Genomic DNA, 24291 nt, shown 5'->3' on the forward strand with positions numbered 1-24291 from the left:
TTCCTTCTGGAAGGAAAGTAGGCTCATAAGACCTAGGAAGCTGAATTCCCAATTCCCAAGGCTCAAGAAACTCATGAAACTTAGAAGTCTCAAAAAAGCTACATGATTCAAAAGACAGCTCACCCACCTTAAAAACGCTGTATACAATTGCAGGAGAGAAAAAAATCTGCCACAGAGCCTAAAATTTGGGAAAGGAGCTAGATGAATGCAGCTATTGTGACTTATCACATATTCTCTCTATTTGCCTGAAGTCTAGATGGAACAGATGTTTGACAACGTTAAAAAAAAGTCTAATAAAACTGAATTACTTCTGTTCAAAGAATTTCTCTGAAGGAAAGTTCCTTTGACTTGGTAAGATCATAGAAGAAATTCTTGCAAAAAATGTTTGGCACTCCTATCTATGAGCTAAGCTGTCTAAAGAGAGTTCTGTCAGGTTCTGGCCAACTGGTCAACCAATTGTGCTGCTTTGCTCCAATTCTGTGTGATAGCTCAGGACATCTGAGCTTCCTTCATGAAGGATATCAAAGAATCCAAAGCAACCAAGGAGGTCCTGAATCTTCAACATAAAATTTATGCTTATCTTGCTGGGGTTTGGGCCAGCTTTGTGTTTTGTAGACTTTTGACTAGTTCAGATTCTCTGAGACTCATCCTTCTGAATGGTGAAGGTTGAGAGAGCAGGGAGGATGGTGGGACAGAGAATCGCAAATTTGAGCTTCAATTTTTTTCATTCACTCTCTGCTTCTTTTGTGATTGTGAAGGACTGCAGTAGAAGTAGGCTACTAGCAAAAGTTTGCAGCTAATAGAACCTGACTTGAAATTGTTCCATTTCCAGATATTTAATGAACATATAAGAACTTAATAAATATCTTGGGGTCCCTACTGATTAGTAAAAACTTGACATATAAAATCAAACACTTGAGTTTTGAAATTATTTACCTATTGAATTAACACAGTTGGAATATGTGGCATGCCTAGTAGACACACCCTTACATGCTTTTTGACAAACACCGACCATTATTAGAATTACAAAGTGTTTTCCTGTTTTAATTTTAATCTTTTGGACTTTCATGCATGAGTATACTGTATTTATATAATTTCTATCCCTCCTTATTTCACCTCTACTTTAATTCCCTTCCCACACTCTTTCAAATCTGTGACCTGTTTTTCTATAATAATTATTGTTACACACGCACACACACAAATAAAAACAAACCAACTGGATCCAATTAGTGTTATCATTATGTATAAATGTTTAGGGCCAACCACTTAGGATTGGTCAGCCTATCAGCAGTTTCACTATTAAATTGTGGCAAGTTATATACCATTCTGAAATTTTAAAATAACAGTGTAATGTAAAAACGTAGCATTTGTGAAATATAAGCTCTGAGTTACATATAGCAGGAAGTGGTTTTGGTAATTTTAGACAAATTATCTCTCATGTAAGATTTGTACTACTCTATTGGAGTAAAGGTTGCTAATTTTATTTTGCTGATGAAGATACTGAAGCCTGTAGGCATTAAGCTCTTTTCCATGGATCACACAACTAAAGCAAGCCAGAACCATAATAGATCTGTGTAACATGAATAATACATCCCAGAGACAGGTATTGGGGTTCAAGTTTCCAGCCAGCCATCAGCTCTTACCTCTACCGTAGACCAAAAGGATGATCCTGTCTCCACAAATATTCAGAGTGCAATCCTGACTGCAATCCTGTCTCCATCAAGTCTCAGACTGCAATCCTGTCTCCACCAAGCTTCAGACTGCAATCCTAGACTGCCATGCTCTCTTCAACATGGCTGGAGACTAATTGCCTAAGACTAACTTTCTTAAATATCTCTCTAGTTCTGGGACTAAAGGCGTATGATCCTAAGTGCTGAGATCGTCTTCAATTTCATGTATCTGTTTGGTCTCGAACTAATAGAGATCCATCTGCCTCTGTCTCCATAGTCCTGGGATTAAAGATTATGTGCCACCCACCACCTCCTGGTCTCTATGGCTAGCTAGGATGACTGCTGGAATTAAAGGTGTGTATCACCACTGCCTGGATCTATGACTGTGGCTAGCTTGCATTCTGATCCCGTGGCTTTATTACATCATAAACAATATATCACCACATATCTGTCTGTCTAATTTACTTGGCCTTATGTAATGTAACTTTAACTCCCATTTTCTCTAAGTAGGGTCTTTTATTCATTCTACAAATATTTGCTGAATTTCTTCAATATCTAAGGCATTGCTTTTCCTTTATGCCATGAACAGCTATTTCAGAGAGCAAGTGACATTTTGTCTAGTAAGGTATGATTTCATTCTTCAAAATAACAATATTCTTGAGATATCCATTTTACTTGTCATACTGTTATCGATTCTATACTTAGGTACTTGTCAAGAGTTGTACTTATCTCAGGCTAAGTAGGTATGTACTAAGTATACTTTCTTTTTCACATGAATATCTTGTCTTCTAAAAATATTATAAAAATAAAAATATGAATTTTAATTCTATGGAATTAAGTATAACTTTAGAATTAAATTTTGTTGTCCTATAACATAATAATATAATGATTGACCTTTAAATAATTACATTGTTTAATACAACTGACCTTCATAAATAAAATTTTTTAAAAATCCATTTCAGTAGATCCTAATTGCTCAGCTTTCTTTGAGAGACTCTCCTGTCTTCCACATTCTTGGAATACCAAATCAATTAGGTGCTCAAGTATTGCTGTAGGACTTAAAATTCAGGAGATTGTTGTAAGTCAAATCAGTCTTGTTTGTTGACTTTTTCAAAAAAGTTTGTTAACTTTTTTAATGGAAAAAATCCATAAAACTTAGCTAGTGAGCATTTCATCATAATTGTATGAAGTGGGAATGATAGAGGTAAATGAAAAAAAATCAAAGTTTAGTCAACTCCTTGACTTGGAATGCTAGAAGAGTCACCGTGTAGACACTCTTTATGATCTTCTGTGTATTCACACTCAAAAGGAAATGACACCTCTTCGTTTTCCAAATTTACCACAGTGGATCAAGTTCAAGAGGGAAAGAAGAGAAAACACAGCTTTGAAATCCAGCCATATCTTTGCCGTACCACATCAATCTAGAAATTCCTTTTGGCTTTTTGCTGGAAGGTTAAAGTTATTATTTTCCTAGTAAAATTCAGAAGATATAAGTGCTTTTAATTCTCATCATTGGTCAGTCAAGATGTGTTAAGTTGTTCCTGAGTTGGGTGACAGAGGCATTCTTGCTACTGCACTCATTACTGAAGCACTCTTGTAATAAAATCTTTTCAGACGGATGGCTTGCTCCCACACTCGGGCAGCCTCACCTGGCTCACTCTAATGAGGGACTTCGTGATGTTATGAGGGAGAACAGTAGATTTTGCAGCGAATAAGGCTCAGCTTAATTGATGTCATTTTTCCTTTCACTCTAGCTATATACTTGACAGCTCCTGGGAGTCAAGTCAGTGCTTCTATTTAAGAACACGAGTGGCATTCCGGTGTTGCATTTCAGTTTGTTTGTTCTCTGCCCGGAGTTTAAGACTATAAGCCTTCTGGAAAGAGTATGTGGATTTCTGAAGGTTTCTATTTTGCTCGGTAGGTAATGGTGCCATGGATATTTTAGCTGCTCTGTTGGAGAAGAGCTGCCCTCACGCCACGTCACAGTTATGCACATTCTCGAAGGGCGCAAAATGTTAACTGTTCTGATCCCCAGCAACCAATATTGACTGTTCATATAGGGTTGTTAGGTTCCTTAATGATTCACACAACTTATTAAATACTACCTTATTAATTGGGATGGTTGTAAATATTATCCTATTCTTGGGGAAAAAATCCTTGTCTGCTGTCCATATTAGGAAGACTTGTGAAGATGTATTTGTTGTAGCTGGAGCGTGAAAGGAGGCCATGCAAAACCTATCTTCCCCACACCACCCTAGTTTCTTAGTCTTGCAGCCTTTTCCAGAACTCTCTTAAATATAACAAAATGACCTTCAAACTCCTTTCTCAAAGAAACTGGTGGGGTTTTTCCTTATCATAGAATTACATAGCATTCAGTTTGTCACCAAATGAGACAACATGGGTTTGCTTATTCACAGACACTATCTGTAGCAACTGAATGCTCTCAGTCTAGAAGCCCATGATTTATTTTGTAACATTGATAAAAGAAGGCTGGAAAAAAGAATTGTTCACCTGGGCACTGGTGTCAAACGCCTTTAATCCCAGTACTCAGGAGGCAGAGGCAGGCTGATCTCTGAGTTTGAGGCCAGCTTGGTCTACAGAGCAAGTTCCAGGACAGCCTCCAAAACAATACAGAGAAACCCTGTCTTGAAAATACAACAACAACAACAACAACAACAAAATTATTCCCTGTGCAGTTGGTGAAGAAAAAATGGCAAATATCCCTCACAGCTCATACATACATACTTACATATATATACACACACATATGCATACATATATACTTACAAATATACACACATACACACATATACATACATACACATACAAGTACACACACATACACACATTTATATAATAGACACATATATACATACATATATACTATACATACATTCACATATACATGCATATTTACATACATACATATCCTTCCTCCTTTCTTTTCATCCACTTCAGTATGGATTTGGAGGAATAGACATTCTAAATAATTATCTTTTTATCACATTGTTGGTTGGGGGAGTGAATCACTGAGAAAAATCTTTCTTCAGTATATGTACTTAGTATACTAAAAATTTGTCAGAATCTATAGAACACCCATGGACATGGACTGCTAAGCCCACAACAAGGAAGACAGGCACCTTTTCCAACATGCAGTTCATATGATTCATACTATGACACACTGAATCATCACAAGGACTTGGAGACACTATAAGAACATGCATTGTTAAGCCTATAACAAGTAGGCCATCCACTTTCTCCGATATTCAGTTCATACAATATAGACCATGACACATTGAATCATTACATCAAGGACTTGACAAAGTACTTATGGTGGAAAATTTCTTCCATAAGCTCATGACTTTTATATGCTTAATCCAGACATCAGAAAGCTCTGAATAGAACTGTGAGTGTTTGGATACAGGATTTGAGAAAAGCATCATCTGCTCAAGTAAGTATCATCAGCTCTAAGATTCATACTTCAGTCTTTAGTAAAAACAAACCAGGCTTCTTATGTTTCTCATTTTAAATTTTCCCTCTTTTCCTTTGTGTTTAACTTGGTTTTATTTATACTTCCTCATAAACATATATTTTCATCTTAAACTATTCAATCTCTGTGAGTAGACCTCGTATTTTTCCCTCACTGAATTCTAAGATGGCCGTGACTGCAAAATGTGATCATTTTCATTTTAATACTTTATGAATTTCTACTTGTTTGCTGTTTGGATAATTTACATGTGCAACATTTGGTTCTTAATCACGTTGTCTACTTTGATTCAAAAGTAAATTATATACCATGCCACATATATTATTAATTTAATGTATATAAATTTAAACATATAATATTCAGTACAGTGTGTCTAGAAAGTATATATGCATATATTCCATATGTATTTTTCATATACTACATATGTATTGCAATGTGAGCGTGCAATATCAACACTGTGCCAGGAGTAAAGTGGTATCCAATATGTGTTGTCTTGAGTTGACTGGAAATATTTCAGCTATGTCAACAAATAAGAAAAATACCTAGTTTTAAGAACTTTATCAATTTCTTTAAAAAATCTTACTATGGGAATCAACAATTCATTTTTATTTCTTTGCTGCCTGCATTGATAAGAAACTTTTATGAGTTTATGGACTGACCATGCCATTTCTTCAAAATGCCTAGTAAAGGTGAGAATACCAGTATGTGCCTATACTAGAAATAAAAATTTTAAGCAGTGAAATGAGTTTTGGGTAAAGCTTTATGTGTGAGATATATGACTCAGAAGCAACTAGCTGAAAAATGAACAAGATATATGGAGCAAAAGTGGAGAGCCAGAAATTCTGAAGGAAACATGTACACAGTTGGGAAAGAGAACATGAATATTGTTGGTACAGTTTGAAACATACATGTCCCAGGTAAGACTACTCCTGCCTGGGTCCTCTCATTCCTTATTCCCAAAGCAATTGGTTGGCCTTGTAAAATACATTTACAATGTCTCCAATTATTTGGTTATTTATCTCTCCCACATATTAAGGAGATATATTAAGGAGGTTGAGGGCTTTCGTATATTTTATCTTAATGCCTGATACAGTAACTTAGACTTTGGGCAAATGAAAATAAACTATGGATTTTGTAAGAAGAAAAGACAGAATGATAGAATTACTAAAGAAAAAGGGAACAAATGCATAGAAAGTATATTCCTAGGAAAACTTATCCTGTTGAAGCTACCACAATTTCTTAGGTTCTTTAATTCCAGAATTAATGCATTTCTCACCAAACAGAGCAGGAGGAATTACAAATGTATTAAAATCTTATAGTCATGTCTAAACTTGAAACTTTGTCCCCAGATTTCATTTTTAATTCACCAGAGGATAGCCTTTTCTAAAAGAGATATTCTGGTATTTTAAAATAGTATTTTAAAATAGACTAGAGCTTGGACGAATGAAAACATCTTTTGAGTGTAATGTCTTTTGTCATTTAAGAGCAGGTCTGTTGATTTCAGTCATTCCTATGTAGAGCTAATTCATCTAAGTTCGGGAAAAAGTGTTCAGGACTTTTTATGCATTTATGTAATAAATGTCATTAAAGAAGACGTTGTACTTGCCTCCTGAAAGTATTCATTGTTGAGATAAGTGTTCCTACCATAACGGTCTCATAAATAATCAAACGTAGCACACAAAACATTCTTCTTTGGAAATGGCAGAATGTGTATCATTTATGATATTGCTGGCAGCTACTGTATGGTTTAGTTATTAAAGCTGATATAAACCTAATATAGACTTTTCTATATAAGCTAGCTTGGGGGTATAGTTTAGTCATACAGCACGTGTCAAACCTGTATGACGTTTTGGCTTCAGTCCTAGCACCACAAAAGAAATAAACACCATGTATATTTTGATAGAATTCTAGCTTCCTTTTATACCTTGGTTGTACTAGTCTTCAAAATGACATCTTATTTTGGCATTTGACTGGAGCTGGCATATTATATTATATCCTACTTTCAAGTCTCAACCACATGTATGACAAGAAATGCATGTTTGACAGTAACCACAATGCCAAACAGTTCAGAATTGTATGAAATCAGAGTCACAGACATAAATCTGCACACATCTTAAATTCCTCAGCGTCTCAACCACAAAGGACTTCCCTGTGATATTCCATGTCCCCAGATAATTTCAAAAGTCAGCCCACAGAGTCACAAGGACATATTACTTTGAGGTATTTTCCACAGTCAAAAATTTTGTTCATGAAAAAAAAATTTGTTCATGGCCTTTAAGGATCAGAACTCTAATCTATTTTGAAAGAAACTAATGCTTCAAAGGTAGGTTTACAACCTCAAAAGCTCAAAATAAAAAACACTGATATCAAGAGATAAATATACTATTTCGTGATACAATCTCAGATAGTCTAAAACATTTTGAAGGGAAAGCCTGACAGTTCTCTCGGCAGGGACCAAATCATAATCAGAGAGCTAATTGGTGATTTTTAAAATAAGTAAAGAGGGTTCATATATTAAGTAAACACAGCACAAAAGTAGAATCAGAGTCTAGCTTTGCAATGTCCTGATTTCTCTTGACATTTCAGAGTGAAGTTTAGTGACCTACCAGATTCACAAGGCAGCTAAGGGTACCGTTTATGACATTCATATTTGCCTGTGTGGCTGATTAATTTCCACTCCAATCGACAGGCTAATGTATAATTCTCAGATACCTACTTAGTCTAAAGTCACAGATGTTCTCTATGCTACTGTTCTTCAAAGGCATCACAGATTCATTCTTGGATTATTTTTGTTTTTGTTGTTATTATTTTTCCAGTCATATAATCACTATCAAAGTAAACAAGGTCTCCATCATTTTTAAAACTAAGTTTTTACTTGGCATACAAAAAATGTTTCACTGTGACATCTTCACAGAGATACAGACACAGGCACAAACACAAGCATAAATTTAAGTAGCCTTTCATATCCCTCTGGCAAGGTCCAAACTGGTCTACTTACTGCAAATATGTTCAGCTGGACAACTTCAATTGTTACTATGTAAATCTATAACAAACTCTTTTATTTACATGATTTTTTATCTGCCCAATGTCATATATACTCAAACTCTCATGGCTCCTAGTACACTCAAAAAACTGAAATTATTTGTCTCATATTCAAATTCTTTCATATCTGCGTCTAATTGTTTTTCTCGTTCATACGTTCTTTACTTTATTGAGTGCCATTTGCTCCCTTGTACTTCCTGAAATCCAGCCTTTGGCCACTCCTGAAATGAAGAAAACATCTGCCTCCTCCGGGAAAAAATCTTTGTGACAGCCCAACTGTGAAAAGGGCACTTTAATTATTTAGCTTCACTTCCATTAGTGTATCTGAAAACGATTGTTTGTTCAGCATTCCACGTAAAAGTACTTATGCCAAAGAACAACACATTTTCTTACTATCAAGGGGACTCAAGAAACATGTTTAGAACTGACTCCGTTTGCTTGAAGGTAAAATTGCTGTAATTCTTATAGGCTAAGATTGAACTTAATAAATACTGATCTTAATATGATTGAGCTCTTTTTATGTCTTGGGATATTTATTGGTTTTTAATGTCTTTTAGGGCTTTGGAATGGTTTCATCAAATTATGATACCCTTCAATATTATATTTTCCTTCGCCATTTAATATTACAGGTGAAAATACGTTCCAATTCTTGTTGATCTCACAGTCAATCTCAAGGTATAGTGCAAATTTATAACCTAAGTCATCCCATGAAAGACAGAGACTCTAATCGAGGTGTTTAACTCCAGCAATGATATAAAAATGAAGAAGCTGAGCAAAGAATGTGTCCCTTCAGTGTGACAAAGGGTTTGACTGCAGCGATGATATTAAAAATAGAGAAGCTAATCAAAGAATGAATTCCTGCGGTATGACACAGGGTTAAGAAGTCGTCAGAGATGAAAAGGCAGTGTTATGAAGTTTACTGGAATTGTTCAGGGATCAGGAAGGAAACGAAAGTCTTAAGTTAGTTTATCCACCATTTAGCTCATCAGGTTTCTGGTTTGTTACCAGACCTTCATCTCAAGCTTGACTGAACAGGGGTTACCAACTGATGACAACAGCAGTCACAACAACAAAACAGCCTACACTTGCCTACTGCAATGAGCCACCTTGAAACAGCAATTAGGTAAGCAAAGGAGTTCTTTTATTTCCCACTGAAGTGCTATAGCTCTTGGGAAGATATTGAGAATGCTGTCAATAGGGTCTCCACTGCTCTGACAGGCATGCATTATACACATCAGCCTTCATGGATTGGGCAACTGCACTCCAGAAATTTTGGGGAGCAATCGGGCTAAGCCCTGAAAGTGGGAATGAGGAACCTAACTCAAAATGGATAACAGTGATAATCTTAGCAAAGGAGAAGGACATTGCTTGGTTAAGCGACAATAGTTAAACCTGAACAGTCAATATGAGACATGTAAATCAGAAATAGTATATTATGATTTTAAAATGTAAAAAACCTATATAAAATAGAGAAATAATATTTTCCTGGGCATGGTATAATTTTCTCTTAAGAGGAGAAAAAGATTTTGTTCAAGGCATTGGTTTATTTTCCTAATGTTAAAATAAAATTGGACATGGTTATGCTCACCCTGAATAGTAATTACAATTAAATACCTTGGTGTTAAATATATAATGAATACTATGTGGTGGTAAAAACTAATTTTGTTAAATACAGTGAATGTTATAAACACAGCAATACTTTTTAAAACTTTGTATTTCCAGGAAATGTGTTTTTACTACCTGGGAAAATCCTATAATTCTAATATATTTTAGAGGACTATAATGACAATAAAAGACCAGAGTCATTTCATATATGCCCAGGAATTCCTGAACGAGAACACCATGATGTAAAAGGGAATGACTGCTTCCTTTATTTGCCAAGATGAACAGAAAGATGTTTCAAGTCTCCTCTATCACCTTTTGAAGGCAGAAACATCTTTCTTCTTTTACCCAACATTTCACTGCTTTGTATATGACCATTCTCATAAAATGGAGATTAAAGTATGACTCTGAAATAATGAGCTATAAGGTTTGTGAAGACAAATTTTACCACCACTCTTATACTCTTATAATTTACTTAACCACATCTAGAAATATGACAGGTTTTAAAAGCTATTTTTATGTTTCCATTTAGTACTCAAATACTCTGTTTACCAAATGATATTTTCCATGGATCATAAATAAAGACAATACTTTGAAATGCCATTTCAACATCAGTGCTGGGAGATAAAGGGTTACTGCCTATTTTGTCTAGGTTTTACTTTCTCTATGAGAGCTTCCTGGGGCAATTAGATTTTCTTCACTGAGTTCGTAGATGGGTTCCTCAGTTTAAACAAGAGCAATCTTCCTTAGGGGACAATAATATCTTCTTCATAAACCACTTAGAATCCCCACCTTTGTTCAACATCCCCACACACCAACAGTAGCCTAGATTTTAAAGCAAATTATGTAAAAGATTAAAATATATAGGAAAATCTGTTTCAACACAAAAAGCTTAAAGGACATTCTTTAAAAGGCTGTATTTTCTAATTACGTGATGTTAAGTTTTGACTCTGAATATTTAAATTTCCTGGGGGTATCAGGGTATGTACATAATGTTGGCTTGATTAATTCCAAATCAGAAATAAATAGATTGCAAGAAATTAAAATGTCACTTCCAACCAGCACATGAATCATTTTTACTATCTAGAATATTGTTCCACTAGCATATAATGGTCTTATAAAATTTAAAACCTATGAGTGGTAGTACCATTTTTTAAATTTCCTCTCATATTTCAGTTTCTAAAAAGCATGGATGAGCCTGGCTGCACAAACATCAAATTTGCTTATTCATGATCCTATCTTATAGTAAACAGTTTCCACATCCAAGCAAAGCATTATCAATCCCTTTATGAAAATATGTGCTATAAATACTAATTTCTGTGTTTTATTTCACAATAAAATTGCATGAAAAGCAATCCTGAAATCCTCTACTTTTAATAACAATTATTTTAGTTAATTGCTTAGTGCTGAGAACGGACCCTATTCACATACTAGGGAGTGCTTTCCTGCTGAGCTAACCCATCTTTTCCTTCAGTCCTCGTCATGATTTTGAATTCACTGAAGCCCAGGAAGGCCCTGAGTTTACAATCCTCCTGCCTCAGCCACCTGAGTTTCTGGGATTACATGTTGCACCGCCAGGCTTGACTCAGCACTTCTATGAATGATCTCAATATATCCTTTAAAATATTATAATGTTAAATTTAATGTTAAAGGACAATTAAAGTAAAATTAGTAATCTTTTCATATTTTCTAAAACAATGATGTAGAAAAGAAATAGTTAAAGGTTTTAAATGATTATGACTAGGCAAGGATATCTATACTAAATGCTGTGTTTCCATATTGCCCAAGCATTTACACGGAAAACTATCTTTCTTTTTCATGAAGCCAATGAAGCAAGTTACAAGAACGTCCTTCCACTGAAGTCTACAAAATGTCCCATTACGAGAACCTGCGATGTTTTCTTGGATTGTAGATCAAATGATAGTTCAACTTAACTTGAAATAGGAGCCTGCTATCATAAACGTACCTTGTCCTTGGGTTACTCCATAAAATTCAGCTGCTATCCTGGCGGCCTCCTTTCGGTTGCCTTTCACGATGTAGAAATGACTAAGGATGGCAAGGCTGATTTTCACAAAAAGTTTAAAACAGAAAAGGGAGAGTATCGTAAAATAGACATTGGATAGCTGTTGAGCAAACGGCCGGCTCTCTTCTAACACCGACATTGCTGAAGAGGAATCTGCCGCGGTGCTAATGCCAGCCGAGTCTCAACTGTGCCTGGCTCTGTTCCGGGGTGCTCTTGAACAGCTGGTCCTCGGGAAAGAAAATATCAACTGGTAATGATGTCTACGGCTCAAATTATTTATACCGTCCATAAAAGTTCTTCACTAGCTCCTATTGGTCTGACAATATTCCATGGAAGCAACCAAATCACGTTTCGCAAGCCTCCTGACTTTCCATTCTCCATATAAAATGATACACCGTCCTTCTGTTCTGGGCTGCAGGAGTCAAGTATTGAAATAAATAATTCTGATGGTTTCCTTTTTTGGTATGTAATTATCAACAACTGCAGGGCGGCGAGATGGCTCATAAAAGCTCCTGGCATCAAGCCTGGAGACCTGATTTACATCACTCGGACCCACACAGTGGAAGGAGGGTGCCAACTTCTGTTTGTTCTCTGAATTCCATACACACACACATACACACTAAATGTAATTTTAAAAGGAAATTGAAAGTTTTGTGTATACTATACACATGATTCATGTAAAAATATATATCATACTAAGAGAAGTTCATTGTTTTAGCTCAAGGGTTTAAATTGGTTGACCTTGAGCTAAATCAACAAATAGTCCATGGATAGGACCTGAATAAGGACCCATTGAAGTAACTGAATACATAGACTTTATGTTATGCAAGAGTTTATATTTTTTATAAATTAAACTGCCTCAACATGTATTAATGGACTTAAACTGTCAGGGTAACCTTTTCAAACACCTACCAGCTGTTTTCGATATGCTGAGGAGACCAAGAAGTACTAACAGTGTCTGTGACTTGTGCAGCACGGTTTTAGAGGAGAAATGAAAGAACTCAGATAGATACAAGACAAGGCATCATGGCTGCATACACAAAAAGAGGAAATGAGAGGACTTCCTGGGTATGAGGGATGGTACACAAAAGAATGATCAAACAAACATAACTGTTTCACAAAAAACTGCAAAACCAAACAAACTAAACTTAATCATAGGTCAGTAATGATCAACCTAAAATGTATTTCTAGACCTATAATCTTGGATAACTATGACTCATTTTTTAATGAAATACTGCATATGGGATTTTATGCATACAGGAGTAGTCACATATAAATGACAGTTTAAAAGAGAAATAGAATCAATTACTTAGAAAAATGATGTACAGCACTTTGTTTCATAAATTCCATTTTCTTTTATTTCTTTTTGAAGTAATACTTTTCCTCGCTAACAGTTGAGCATTTAAGTGAAAGAAAAATGCACTAATACAAAGTACTGTAATAGTGTTTACATCACCAGATTTAGGGTCTGCTCATTTCAGATCATTTCTTAATTCTGCTAAGTTTCAAAGTAACAAGACACAAACAAACAACAATGACCCTGGCTGAATAGGTATTATATTCGTGATGTGGCATACTGATGAGTGTGACTTGTTATTTTCATGCTGTGTATCTTAACAAAAGAGTCAGCCTTTCACCAAATATTCCTAAGAAAATGGAGATATGACGGTTGAATACATGTGCCATTTGGGACATTGTATAAACTACTGTTGAGGCGCTGAAGACAAAGTGACCACATGGTCCTCTCTACCACCGATATGGAAACTGTGTCAAGCAAATGAACTCACTGAAATTATGTTCCGGTGAGTCTTCTGTCTGGCATGGTGGTGCCTGAGCACACACTGGAATCGAGCCTGTGGACAGCTGGCTCATCACAATGCTCTGAGTCATGGCGTGACTTCCAGTGCTTTGGAATCAGAAATAAACCTCCCTTAGTCACATCTAAGTGCCTGTCTAAGGTTTCGCCCCTTTCTCTTACCAGTAAATGCTATTATAAATAATTCCCTGCACAGCAGCTACTCAGCAGCCTAAATTCCTTAGGGGCTAAGAGACACTTCCATTCACTAACGCTGTCGTCATTAGCTCAACAAGCTTAAATCCCTCCGGCTTTGCTAGGAGAAAACACTACTACACAATATTTAGGATTTTATTTCCAGATGTCAAATTTAGGTTTTTTTCATAAATCCCTTCATTCATTCGCACATCTTTGTTTAATGACATGTTATAAAATTTGTCACCTGATAGTTTCTTAATTTGATGGTCTAAGAAAATAGCATGATAAATGAACTCAGAAATACAAGTCAGATGCTAACTTCCACATAAAAGACTCCAAAACGACATCTTAAAGGATTGGTAATATATAAAAGACCATGAAAAGTATCTGTACATCCATTTTCTTGTCTTTAGAATTTTTTCCCCTGGCTCAAATAAAATTTTTGCTTTTTCCTCTTTCAGTACATTCTTTGAGAATTTAATACATGAGTCCTGTCTTATATCATTTCCACCTCGCCTTCTCCCATGCAGTTAAGTCTAGGGAGGAGGATGATAGGGTAGAGACATTATAGAGTGGAAAATAGAAAACTTGGGTGAGACCTCTATCTGGATTGCAGAAAGGAGGGAAATACAGAGGGAGAGGGAAGGGGAATGGATAAAATACAATAAGAATGTCTGAAAAAGCCATAAGGGATCATAGTACTCTGTTTACTTCAAACACAGACACATTCATAATATTAAGTGAAAATTGTCAAATGTAGCTATGCATGCTGTCCCCCACAAGGGTGACAGTCTAACAAAAATCCTAGTATCAGGCATGGGAAACCTCAAAGTAGCCCAAGAGATCCCTAAAACAATGTAAAATATTGTCGTTGCTCTGGGTTGCCTTCAAGAGCTTAAGGCAAGACCTGATTGTTGGAGACATCATGCACTTTGGACACAGGACTTGGAGGATTTGAATTGGAAGTGACCTGGAAGCCTCGTCCCTGAGGACTAGCTCCTATAGGATCCAAAGATGCTATGCAAGCTTCCAATGGAGAAAAGCTGTCAACAATCCTACCCAGCTGCAAAGTCTATGAACCATGACAATGACCAGCATGATAAGATACGGTATAATAGAGGCACTTAGGTCTTAAGAGCAAGCAGAGGCAGTCTAATTGGAATTAAGGCCTACTCAACAAGAGAGAATTCATGCCCGATATTGTTTGTTATCCTAGCTGCCTCTTTATGGCCAGTTAGGTCACAGATCCCAGAGGATCACTTATAGCCTTCCCAAATCAGTGTAATTACTTACTGAATTCCAAATTCTCATCCTTTTAGCCACTGGTAAGTGTAGCTTTCATCCTTCATCAAAAGAGCTTCTTTTTGTCGCAGTCAGAGACCATCACATAAAACGTCAACTGGTCAAAATGCAGAGAATCAGTGACTGTGGGACGCCCAACTTTAAAAAGTTCATCTGAAACGCGATCCCTTCACCTAAGGCTCATGGACATTGAAGGAGAGGGGGCAGAAAGGCTAAGAGCCCAAGAACCAGGACACCTGCTATAAGACAGTGTCTTCTATATATGACAGGAAGCTACACTCATGAAATTTTAATAATATGATCACCTACACAAGATCTGCACAATAACACCAGTTGGCATTCCTTTGTGGATGGTGAAACGTCATAAGGCTCCACTCCTAATGGCTCCTAGAGAGGGGGATTCATTCTCAAGGATGAAACCCCTGCTATGTTATGCAATCCTAAACACATACACACAAGAAGAACAATACTAAATGGACGCAGAAGATTGTATTTATACCAGCACATGCATACACACACACACACACACACACACACACACACACACACGTATGTAATAACAATAAATACAGAGATCATGAATTTGAGAGTGACTGGGGACACAGGAGGAGTTGGAGGAGAGAAGGTGAGGTGGAAATGATGCAAACACAGTTACTCTTGTGTGAAATTCTCAAAAATTGGAAAATACAATAATTTGACATATATAATCGGAGCCTTCATAAAGACAAAATATTTCCAGTATAGTTTGTGTTTTCACCATGTTTATGACTCCATATGCTTTTCTTTCTTCTCATCACAAATAAGAAACATTCTGTAAGTGAGAGAAAACATGCAATATCTATCCTTATGAATGAGGCTTATTTTGTTTAAGGTGGTTATGAGCTTGCTTGTATGCCTTCACTACCTAAGTAAGTGATTCTTTCTTCTCTTAATGAATCTATAATAATGACTCCAAAATAAAAGAAAATAACAAGAACATATTTCAAACAATGAGGAGCTGCTAACGCCCAGCTCCTCTAATTTCAGGCATCTTTCCAGTTCTAGAATACAGACGTGGAGGAGAACTCATACACAATGTGTTGAAACTCTGCTGCTTGCCCGTAATTATGAAGGCTCACTGTAGCTGAAAAATGAAAGGGACAGAAACCACAAGTCTGGGAAACGGGGAAGAACCTAAGAGATATGCATGGTACCCCAGAGAAGAGGAATGAGGCAAGATCTGAACAGATGAGGAACATGGCAGGAGATGTGTGTGTGGGGAGTGGGAGCTGGGAAGAAGAGACACGGGGACAATAGGAGAGAGTAGGTCATGGGGGAACAGGAATGTTGAGTGGGGGGGTAAATTAGGGGGAGAACAGGATGAGAAATACCATAAGAGGGAGTCATAGGTTTGAAGAGAGATCTGACACCAGTGAGACCTCTGGCGATCTACAAGGATGACACCAACTGCCAAGCTAAGCAATAGTGGAGAGACTACGTTAAATGCCCATTCCTGATAATGAACTTGACGTCTACCTTATATGACATCCCAGAACCTTCATCCAGTGACTGATGGAAGCAGAGGCAAACACCCGCAGCTAAACACTGAACTGAACCCATGGAACCCAGTGACAGAGAGAGAGGAGTAATGAGCAAATGGGCAAAGAATGGGCTGGCGAAACCAGCAGAGACAGCTGATCTGAATAAGGGGGGAGCTCTTGGACACCACACGGACAGCTGGGAGGCCAGCATGGGACTGATCCAGAACCCCTGAGTGTGAGAGTCAGTAAGGAGGCCTGGGCAACTTATGGGGCCTTGGGCAGTGGATCAATGTTAATCCCTGGAATACAAACAGACATCGTGTGTCCATAACACAAAGAGGGATGATCTCTCAGCTTGGACTCTTAGGGGAGTGCCTGGACCCTGCCCTGAGTGAAATGACAGACTCTAGATATCCCCTATGTGGAAGGAAGTGGGGATAGGGTGGGAGGCTGGGGGTGGTGGGTGCGGTAGGAGTGGAAGGAGAGGCAACTGGGATTGACATGTGAAGCAAGCTATTTAAAATTAAAGTAATAAGAGAAAAGAAAAGAAACCACACATGTTCTTACTGTGTGTTGGACCTGGAAAGAGCTCAGATGTAAGGCCCAGTGTAACCTCCTGAGCCTGGCTAGAGTTTGGTGACCTGTCTCTGGCCTGTAACCTCCACGTGGGGGTGACCCAGCCAGACCTGCATAGCTACCTGCCAGCTTGGCGGAATATTATTGGCCCATACTCTTCACATCATCTTACCCTATCCATTGATTCCCATCCCCTACCTAAGCCCTATATAAGTTCATACCTGTTAAAATAAGTTGAGATTATGCTTTGACAGTCTCCGGGCTCAGTGTCCCTCCCCTCTCCCCCTAACTAGTAGAGGGGAGGGTCTGAGTGGTGGACACCATCCCTGCTCAGCCCTGTGAAGTGACTGGCTGGACCAGTCCTTTTCCTGCTCTACCTGCTGGAGTACCAGGCAACATTGTATGTTACTGTTAAGCTTTAAACACTATGGAAATGCAAGCTTTACCCTTGATTTTTGTGAAACTTCATGAGAAAAAATAAATATACTGAAAACTTGGATATTTAGAGTGGAAGAGAGTTTGAAATACAGAAATGTCTACAAATAAATTTCTGAAAGGAAACTAGTAAATAAATTTTGCCTTATCACCATTTAGTAAATTTGGTTTAGCCTTACCCTAAAGCTTCTCTCTTGTGAAAAGACACTTTATAAAAGCAAGCCAATGTACGGGGTCACAATTCTTTTTAAAGTCATTGACATTATGATGCAATGCCTCTGTCATAAACAATAAACATATTCAAAGGAGAGCTATAGATGCTAGTGTATTCAGTTTCTATTATTCATTTCTGAATTTACTAAACTGTTCTTTATTGTAAATATATTTGTTTTCATATATTTTTGTTACAGGTTCTTCTCCCCCCTCTCCTTGGAGATTCTCCACATCTTTCTTCCCATTAATTATTGATGAAAATTATATGCTAATTAAGATTAAAATTCGTGCTGGGCCATGGTGGTACGTGCTTTTAATCCCAGCATTTGGGAGGCAGAGTCAGGCGGATCTTTGTGAGTTCAAGACCAGCCTGGTCTACAAGAGCTAGTTCCAGGACAGCCTTCAAAGCCACAGAGAAACCCCTGTCTCGAAACCAAACCAAACCAAAACAAAACAAAACAAATTCACACTATTATGATTATTTAATTTTTGGTGAGAAGTGTTTGGGTAAAAACTATTCTATTTTGTTTGTAGAACTTGAGAAGAAATGTCTGTGTTGGGTTTCTAGATCAATTACCAGCATAATCTGTTATTGCTATGATAATGCACACAGAAATATTTTAATCAAAGATTATTATAAATTTAGGTTGCATCCAAGACCCCAAGGGAAAGTCATTGGCTTTCTCTGAAACACAGAATAGAGTCTATCTGAGATTTGAGTTATATCAGACTCAAAAATCTAACTAAAATTTGCCTTATGTTCAATATGCTCTCATCTTTATGTGTGGTCCTAGAAAGCTTGACTGAAAGCGAGAATCTATGCATATTTAGAAGTTTAAAATATATGATATTTTACTACAAGTGCATATTTAGTACATACTCTATGCTAAATACTTTCTAGATATTTTTATTTATTACAATAGAGTTGGTTTTACTTTTCAATTTCTTGTTTGAATTACAAACCCAGAATTTTTCTAAAGGACAATATCTCACCCAATTTTGCTTCATTCATTTAATTTTCTTGCTCAAGAGAAAAACACTTGACCAAATAAAGCCAGTAAAAATGTCTGGAGGCTATCCATGAGGAGTTAAATTTTTTCTTTTACTCTGCATGGGAAGCAAAGTTGCTAGGAACTTTTCAACAGTAAAGAATGGTTTGTGTGTGTGTCATGCCAATAAAAAGGGAAACTTGGTCAATATTTACACAGGAAACATCAAACTATCTTCATTTGAGAATTTGGGTACAGGATTAACTGAAACAGATCTATCCAATAATGATATGAATTTAATAGTAACATGAACTATCAAAGCCCTATTTGTTGTTAATTATATAAGGTTTTCTAACATGTAAAGAAAATGGCCTGATATATTTTCTGGGGTCTCTAAGAAGAAATTATGAAGTCGGTAGGAAGAAGCTTTAAAAAAAGGCAAGAAATTTGCAAGCTATATATCTGGAAATGGGTGCGCTAGGATTCCATTTCCATGAACCACTCTTCTGAGGCTATTGTTCACAAGTGAGCACTGAGACTTTCCCATTGTCTGCTTACCACACCTTGTGATCACAGCCATTTACACTGTCTAGGTCACCAATGTCCTCTGCTTACCACACCTTGGGATCATAGCCATTCACTATTGTCTAGGTCACCCACTGTCCTCTACTTGGGACTACAGCCATCGTCACGAGCACTTACAGGGCTTTAACTGGGGAGGAATGACAGACTCAGCAAATTGGTTTTGAGTATATATTTTACTTCACACTTATGTCAGAGCAATACACCCAAGCAGAAGCAAAGTCCTAGGGAACATAGGCCCTAGGCTCATAACCCAGGTACAGTCTCAAGATTCCTCTGGATTCAAGCAGCAAGACCACTGAGGTCTCCAGTCTTGACGTCTGATCAGGCGGCTCTCAGCTTGGTGGACTGGCTTCTCAGGCGGAGGAGAGCTCACACATCCATGGTGGGCTCTGTTTCTCAGGCCTGAGCTGGTTCTTATATACCATGCTTATCACGCTCTGCCACACAAGCACACTCCCATTCATTCTGGTCTCTAGTTGTCGGGTAATGGGCCTATGCTCACTTTCCTCATCTCCTTCCAGCCAGGCTTCTGCCTGTCTGTTTACATGCTCCTTACAACCATTCACAATTGTCTAGGTCACCACTGTCCTCCGCTTACCACACCTTGGGATCGCTGCATGCATTTGGGCCATGTGTGGACTATAAATAGGCTTTGGCTAAATACTTGTGCACTTCAGTGGACTGAATCCTCCTGGGATTAAGAATTTGTTGTGTCACACTTTAGCTAATCACTTAACTAAGGGGTTAGAAATAGGGAAACCTTTCTATATTCCATGTGTTGAAGATCAAAGAATGGGACTACACGAGATTAGGTTATCCGACAGGTAAGTCACACCTGGAAATCTGATCAGAATTCTTAGACAGTTACATAAATTAATAATTATTATTTCTCCTGAAATAAAATATAAATTAATATAGAGTGTGATCAACTGGCTATTAATATTGGTATATTTGTATGATTCTGGTCAACATTCTGTTGCAGTTTCCTTGGCAACAGAAATAATGCCTGGAGTGCTTTTATGTTTATTTTTAGCATCAATTATGAATTTCAGGGAAAAAATCGTAGCTTAAACACATTCTCATTAAATTTATGCATCTAGTACTCGTTACTTAGTAAAAATAGCACTAGTATATGTCACCTTTCCAAAGTCAACTTTGTATTCTTCAGACTCTCATTCCATTGTTACAGAAAATGAGCAAAACCAAGTTAGTGGAGGCTCAGTGGACCTTCCCGTGCTCCACCACCATCCACCTCTGACTGGTCTCCTCAATTTTTCTTCCAGTCATGTTTTGGCTTCCCTTTCTCACAGAAAACTGCCTCCTTGCTTGGCTTGGTCAAAATCCAACTGAGAATCCTTCTGAGAGCTCCCCCATCTGGCCTTAGTCTATGTTAGCATCAAAGGTTGTGATGAGATTTAAAGCTTCCTTGCAAAGATAAAGATAAATAATGCATTACAGTGAGGTTCATGACAGCAGCATCAGATTACTTTTGTAAATGTCAGTGGAAGGTGATAACGAAAGAACATATTGGGTACCGGCAAGACAAAGGCACCGAGGCCTCACATGTTTGTCACAGGAACTTGATAATGTCTATGGGAGAAGATGAACGAGCACTCTCTCAAAAGGTGGATGAGTGCTGGTCATGAATTGAGATTTCACAGCTATTTAAATTGTCTGCTTTTCTTTGCTTTTGACCTGTAGAGTCTCTTTTGTTGTATGGTAGCTCAGGACAGCGAATATCTGAAGCATGTTTAATGAAGCTAGTTTTTCTAAGATGGCACGAGAGCATATATGTGGTTTTTTCCTCATCAGATGTGAACACTTTCAGAGTCAGCGTCCCTCTAGAACCAGGGAATCCAGTCCAATGAGTTTAGATAGTTAACCAGCTTTACTGTGCCTCCATTTCTTCCTTTGTGAGATAAGAATATCTATATCGCTGAGTTGTCAAGATAAAGTTAATATTTAAAAGGATCTGGGGTGGCATCAACCAAATACAAAGTATTTTGTAATGATTTATTAAAGATATAAATTTTCTGTGAGTTCGAGGCTGGGCTGGACTGACAGCCTCGAAAACAATACAGAGAAACCCTGTCTCGTAAAAACCAAAAAAAAATATATATATATATATATAAAATTTCAAACTACAACAAAAAAATGGTTGTTATGGTGTAAATGAAAATAGCCCCTATAAGTATATATATATATATATATATATATATATATATATATATGCATGTTTAGTTCCCACTTGGAGAACTACTTGAGAAAGATTTGAAGGGTTAGGAGATGTGGCCTTGTTGGAGGTTTGACATCCTATAAAAGGAATAGGTCTGAGGGGTTTTTTAGGCATAAACCACAAGAGAGAGTTGATGCCAATGTAATTCAAGTTCCAGCCCCAGCAAACAGAAAGAACTCGACAGATTTGGCCACATGGTTTGTCCTTTATAGGACGAATACATGCTATGGCTCTTAGCATGGTGTTCTTGTGGGACCCTCAACAGTGAGACTAGGTGTGTCTGACTCACCTGCTCTTGAGACTCTTTTTCTCCTATTGGGTTGCTTTGTTCAACTTTGATATAAAGGCTTCTTCCTGGTCTTATTGTACCTTGTTTTGTCATGTTTGGGTGTTGTCTCTTGGAGGCCTGCTCTTTTCTGAAGGGAAATGGAGGGGGAGTCAATCTAGAGGAGAAGGGAGATGGGAGGAGGAGCTGGGAGGAGAGGAGGGAGGGGAACTTGTGGTCGGGATGTATTGTATGAGATAAGAATCAATTTTCAAGAGTGATAAAAAAGAAACAGAAAAGGGAAGAATACAGGAGAAGTAAAGGGGCCCTCCTCTGTGGTTAAAGGAAGGCACTGAGCCAGGCATGTGACCAGGGAGTCACTGCATGCATGGAGGGCATGAGGCCATTTCATGAAGCTGTGAAGGTGAAGCCTGGATTGCGTTAGAGACTCCAAGATGTCGAAGATGCCAAACTGTGGGATAACTGCCAAGGAGAGATGTCGACCAGGAGTGGAGCACAAGAGAGAGAAGCATGGTTCAATCAACAAAGCTGAAAGAAGTTGGGGGGGGCGGGGTGTCAACAACACTTTGACGTCAGACATGGAAATGCGGATGTGGAGTTTGTGCTGCCAGGCTTCAGTCTTCTTTGGTTCAGCATTTCCTTGCTCTACTTTGTTTCTTCACCTTTGGGATGGCAATGTATGTTCTGTGTCATTGTATGTTGTTGGACGTATGTGATCTGCTTTTTGATGTTTGCTTTTTGGGGAAAGGATGTTACAATTAAAAGATTATGATGAGTCTTAGAAGAGACTTTTGACTATGGACTTTAAGCAGTCTTGAGACTGTGAAACTATGGGGCTTTTGAAGTTGGCTACAAGCCGATGGATGTGGTGAAGTGGAATGTGAGGATTTGGATTAGAACAGCCACCACAGGCTCATCATCCACTGTTTGAGAAGCATTAAAGGACCAGAAGGTGGGGCCTTTGGGAGAAGGTGTGTCATCACTGGGGGTGGGCTCCACCGAGGTTTTAAAAGCCCTCGCCAGGCTGTCTCTCTCAAACTCTCTTCCTGCCTGCTGTCCATGGATCAGGATGTAGAGCTCCCAGCTATTGCTCCAGTGCCATGCCTGTCTGCTTCCCACCATGATGATCATGAACTAATCCTCTGAAACCATAAGCAAGTCCCCAATTAAATGCTTTCTCTTATAGGAGTTCCCTTGGTTATGGAGTCTCCTCAATTAAATGGTACTGGGAGATGAGGCTTTCAAGAGGTATTTAGATTAGAAGGGGAATGAGCTCGCTTTTGTCTTTCCGGCTCTTCTGTCCTGTGAAGAACAGAGTCAACCTGCTCAATAAACTCTTAACCTTGGACTTTGAAGAACTATGAGAAATGCATATTTTGTTCATTGTAATGACTTATCTGGCAAATGGTATTCTATTGTAGCAGCAAAGGTAGATTGGAAGCATAGAATCACAGGAAGAAAACTGTTAATTGTGGCAAAGGACTATCAGCAGCCACACCAGTGCATCAAATGTCTGACGTAGTCAGTCAGCCAACAGCGAGAAGGGTCATGTACCTGACATGCAGCTTTATCCTGGGATTAAAAAAATAAAACAAACTTAGTTTCATAGGTCTGAAGCATCAAAAATATAAAATCCCTGTGTTGTACATCTCCCCCTTCTGGACATGGGATGACCATTACACCATTAATACACTGGCTTTTGTTTTCTGCACAGAATGTTGTTCAAGATTGGGCCATTGAATCATATACTGAGGGGGAAGGGGGCAGTGTGAGGCCCACTCCTACCAGAGGCATCACAGGCAGTTCATTCTTGTTTACGGAAGGAATCTCACTTTCTTCAGTGGTATAGCCCTGGTGTAACTCCACTGGATAACTCCCCATGAATGCTTGGCCAAATAACTGGACTTCAACAAATCAGGCAACACACAAAAAGAAGACATGAGAACAGAAAGGGACTTGTTGAGAAGAAGGGTGCCAATGGGAGAGGGGAGGAGGGTGAAAGAGAAAAACGGGATAGAAATGATTGAAGGCTATTACGTAAAGGCATAGAACAGTAAACAACTAAAAGCAAGGAAAAATCCATGTCCTTAAAGAAGAATAACTTTAATTTGTCAACATTTAAAAATTAATCATGGAGAGCCTGGAGAGATATCTCAGCAGTTAAGAGCACTGGCTGTTCTTCCAGAGGACTGGGGTTCAATTCCCAGCACCTACACAGCAGCTCACAACTGTCTGTAACTCCAGTTCCAGGGTACCAACACCCTCATATAGACATATATATTGGCAAAATATCAATGAACATGAATTAAATTTTTTAATAATTAATCATGAA

General features: G+C 37.9%; 1 protein-coding gene and 1 long non-coding RNA gene across 9 annotated transcripts in view; one reads left to right on the forward strand and one right to left on the reverse strand.

Moving 5' to 3' along the window:
• Positions 1-11963, reverse strand: part of Asb5 (ankyrin repeat and SOCS box containing 5) — a 41534-nt gene extending 29571 nt beyond the window's left edge. For both annotated transcript variants that reach the window (XM_040731795.1, XM_005066689.4), the window contains exon 1: positions 11768-11963. In XM_040731795.1, the coding sequence (XP_040587729.1) occupies positions 11768-11963 (196 nt within the window). The remainder of the gene's footprint in view (positions 1-11767) is intronic.
• Positions 1-14277, forward strand: part of LOC121134121 — a 53842-nt gene extending 39565 nt beyond the window's left edge. For 3 of the 7 annotated variants that reach the window (XR_005871142.1, XR_005871143.1, XR_005871141.1), the window contains 3 exons: positions 3425-3587; positions 5052-9322; positions 11626-14277. This is a non-coding gene — a long non-coding RNA (uncharacterized LOC121134121). The remainder of the gene's footprint in view (positions 1-3424; positions 3588-5051; positions 9323-11625) is intronic. The other 4 variants (XR_005871147.1, XR_005871145.1, XR_005871144.1 and 1 more) reach the window with 4 other exon arrangements.
• Positions 14278-24291: the final 10014 nt, after the last annotated feature.

This window comes from Mesocricetus auratus, unplaced genomic scaffold (assembly GCF_017639785.1).
Source record: "Mesocricetus auratus isolate SY011 unplaced genomic scaffold, BCM_Maur_2.0 Super-Scaffold_100026, whole genome shotgun sequence".
In the NCBI taxonomy this organism is placed as follows: Eukaryota; Metazoa; Chordata; class Mammalia; order Rodentia; family Cricetidae; genus Mesocricetus; species Mesocricetus auratus.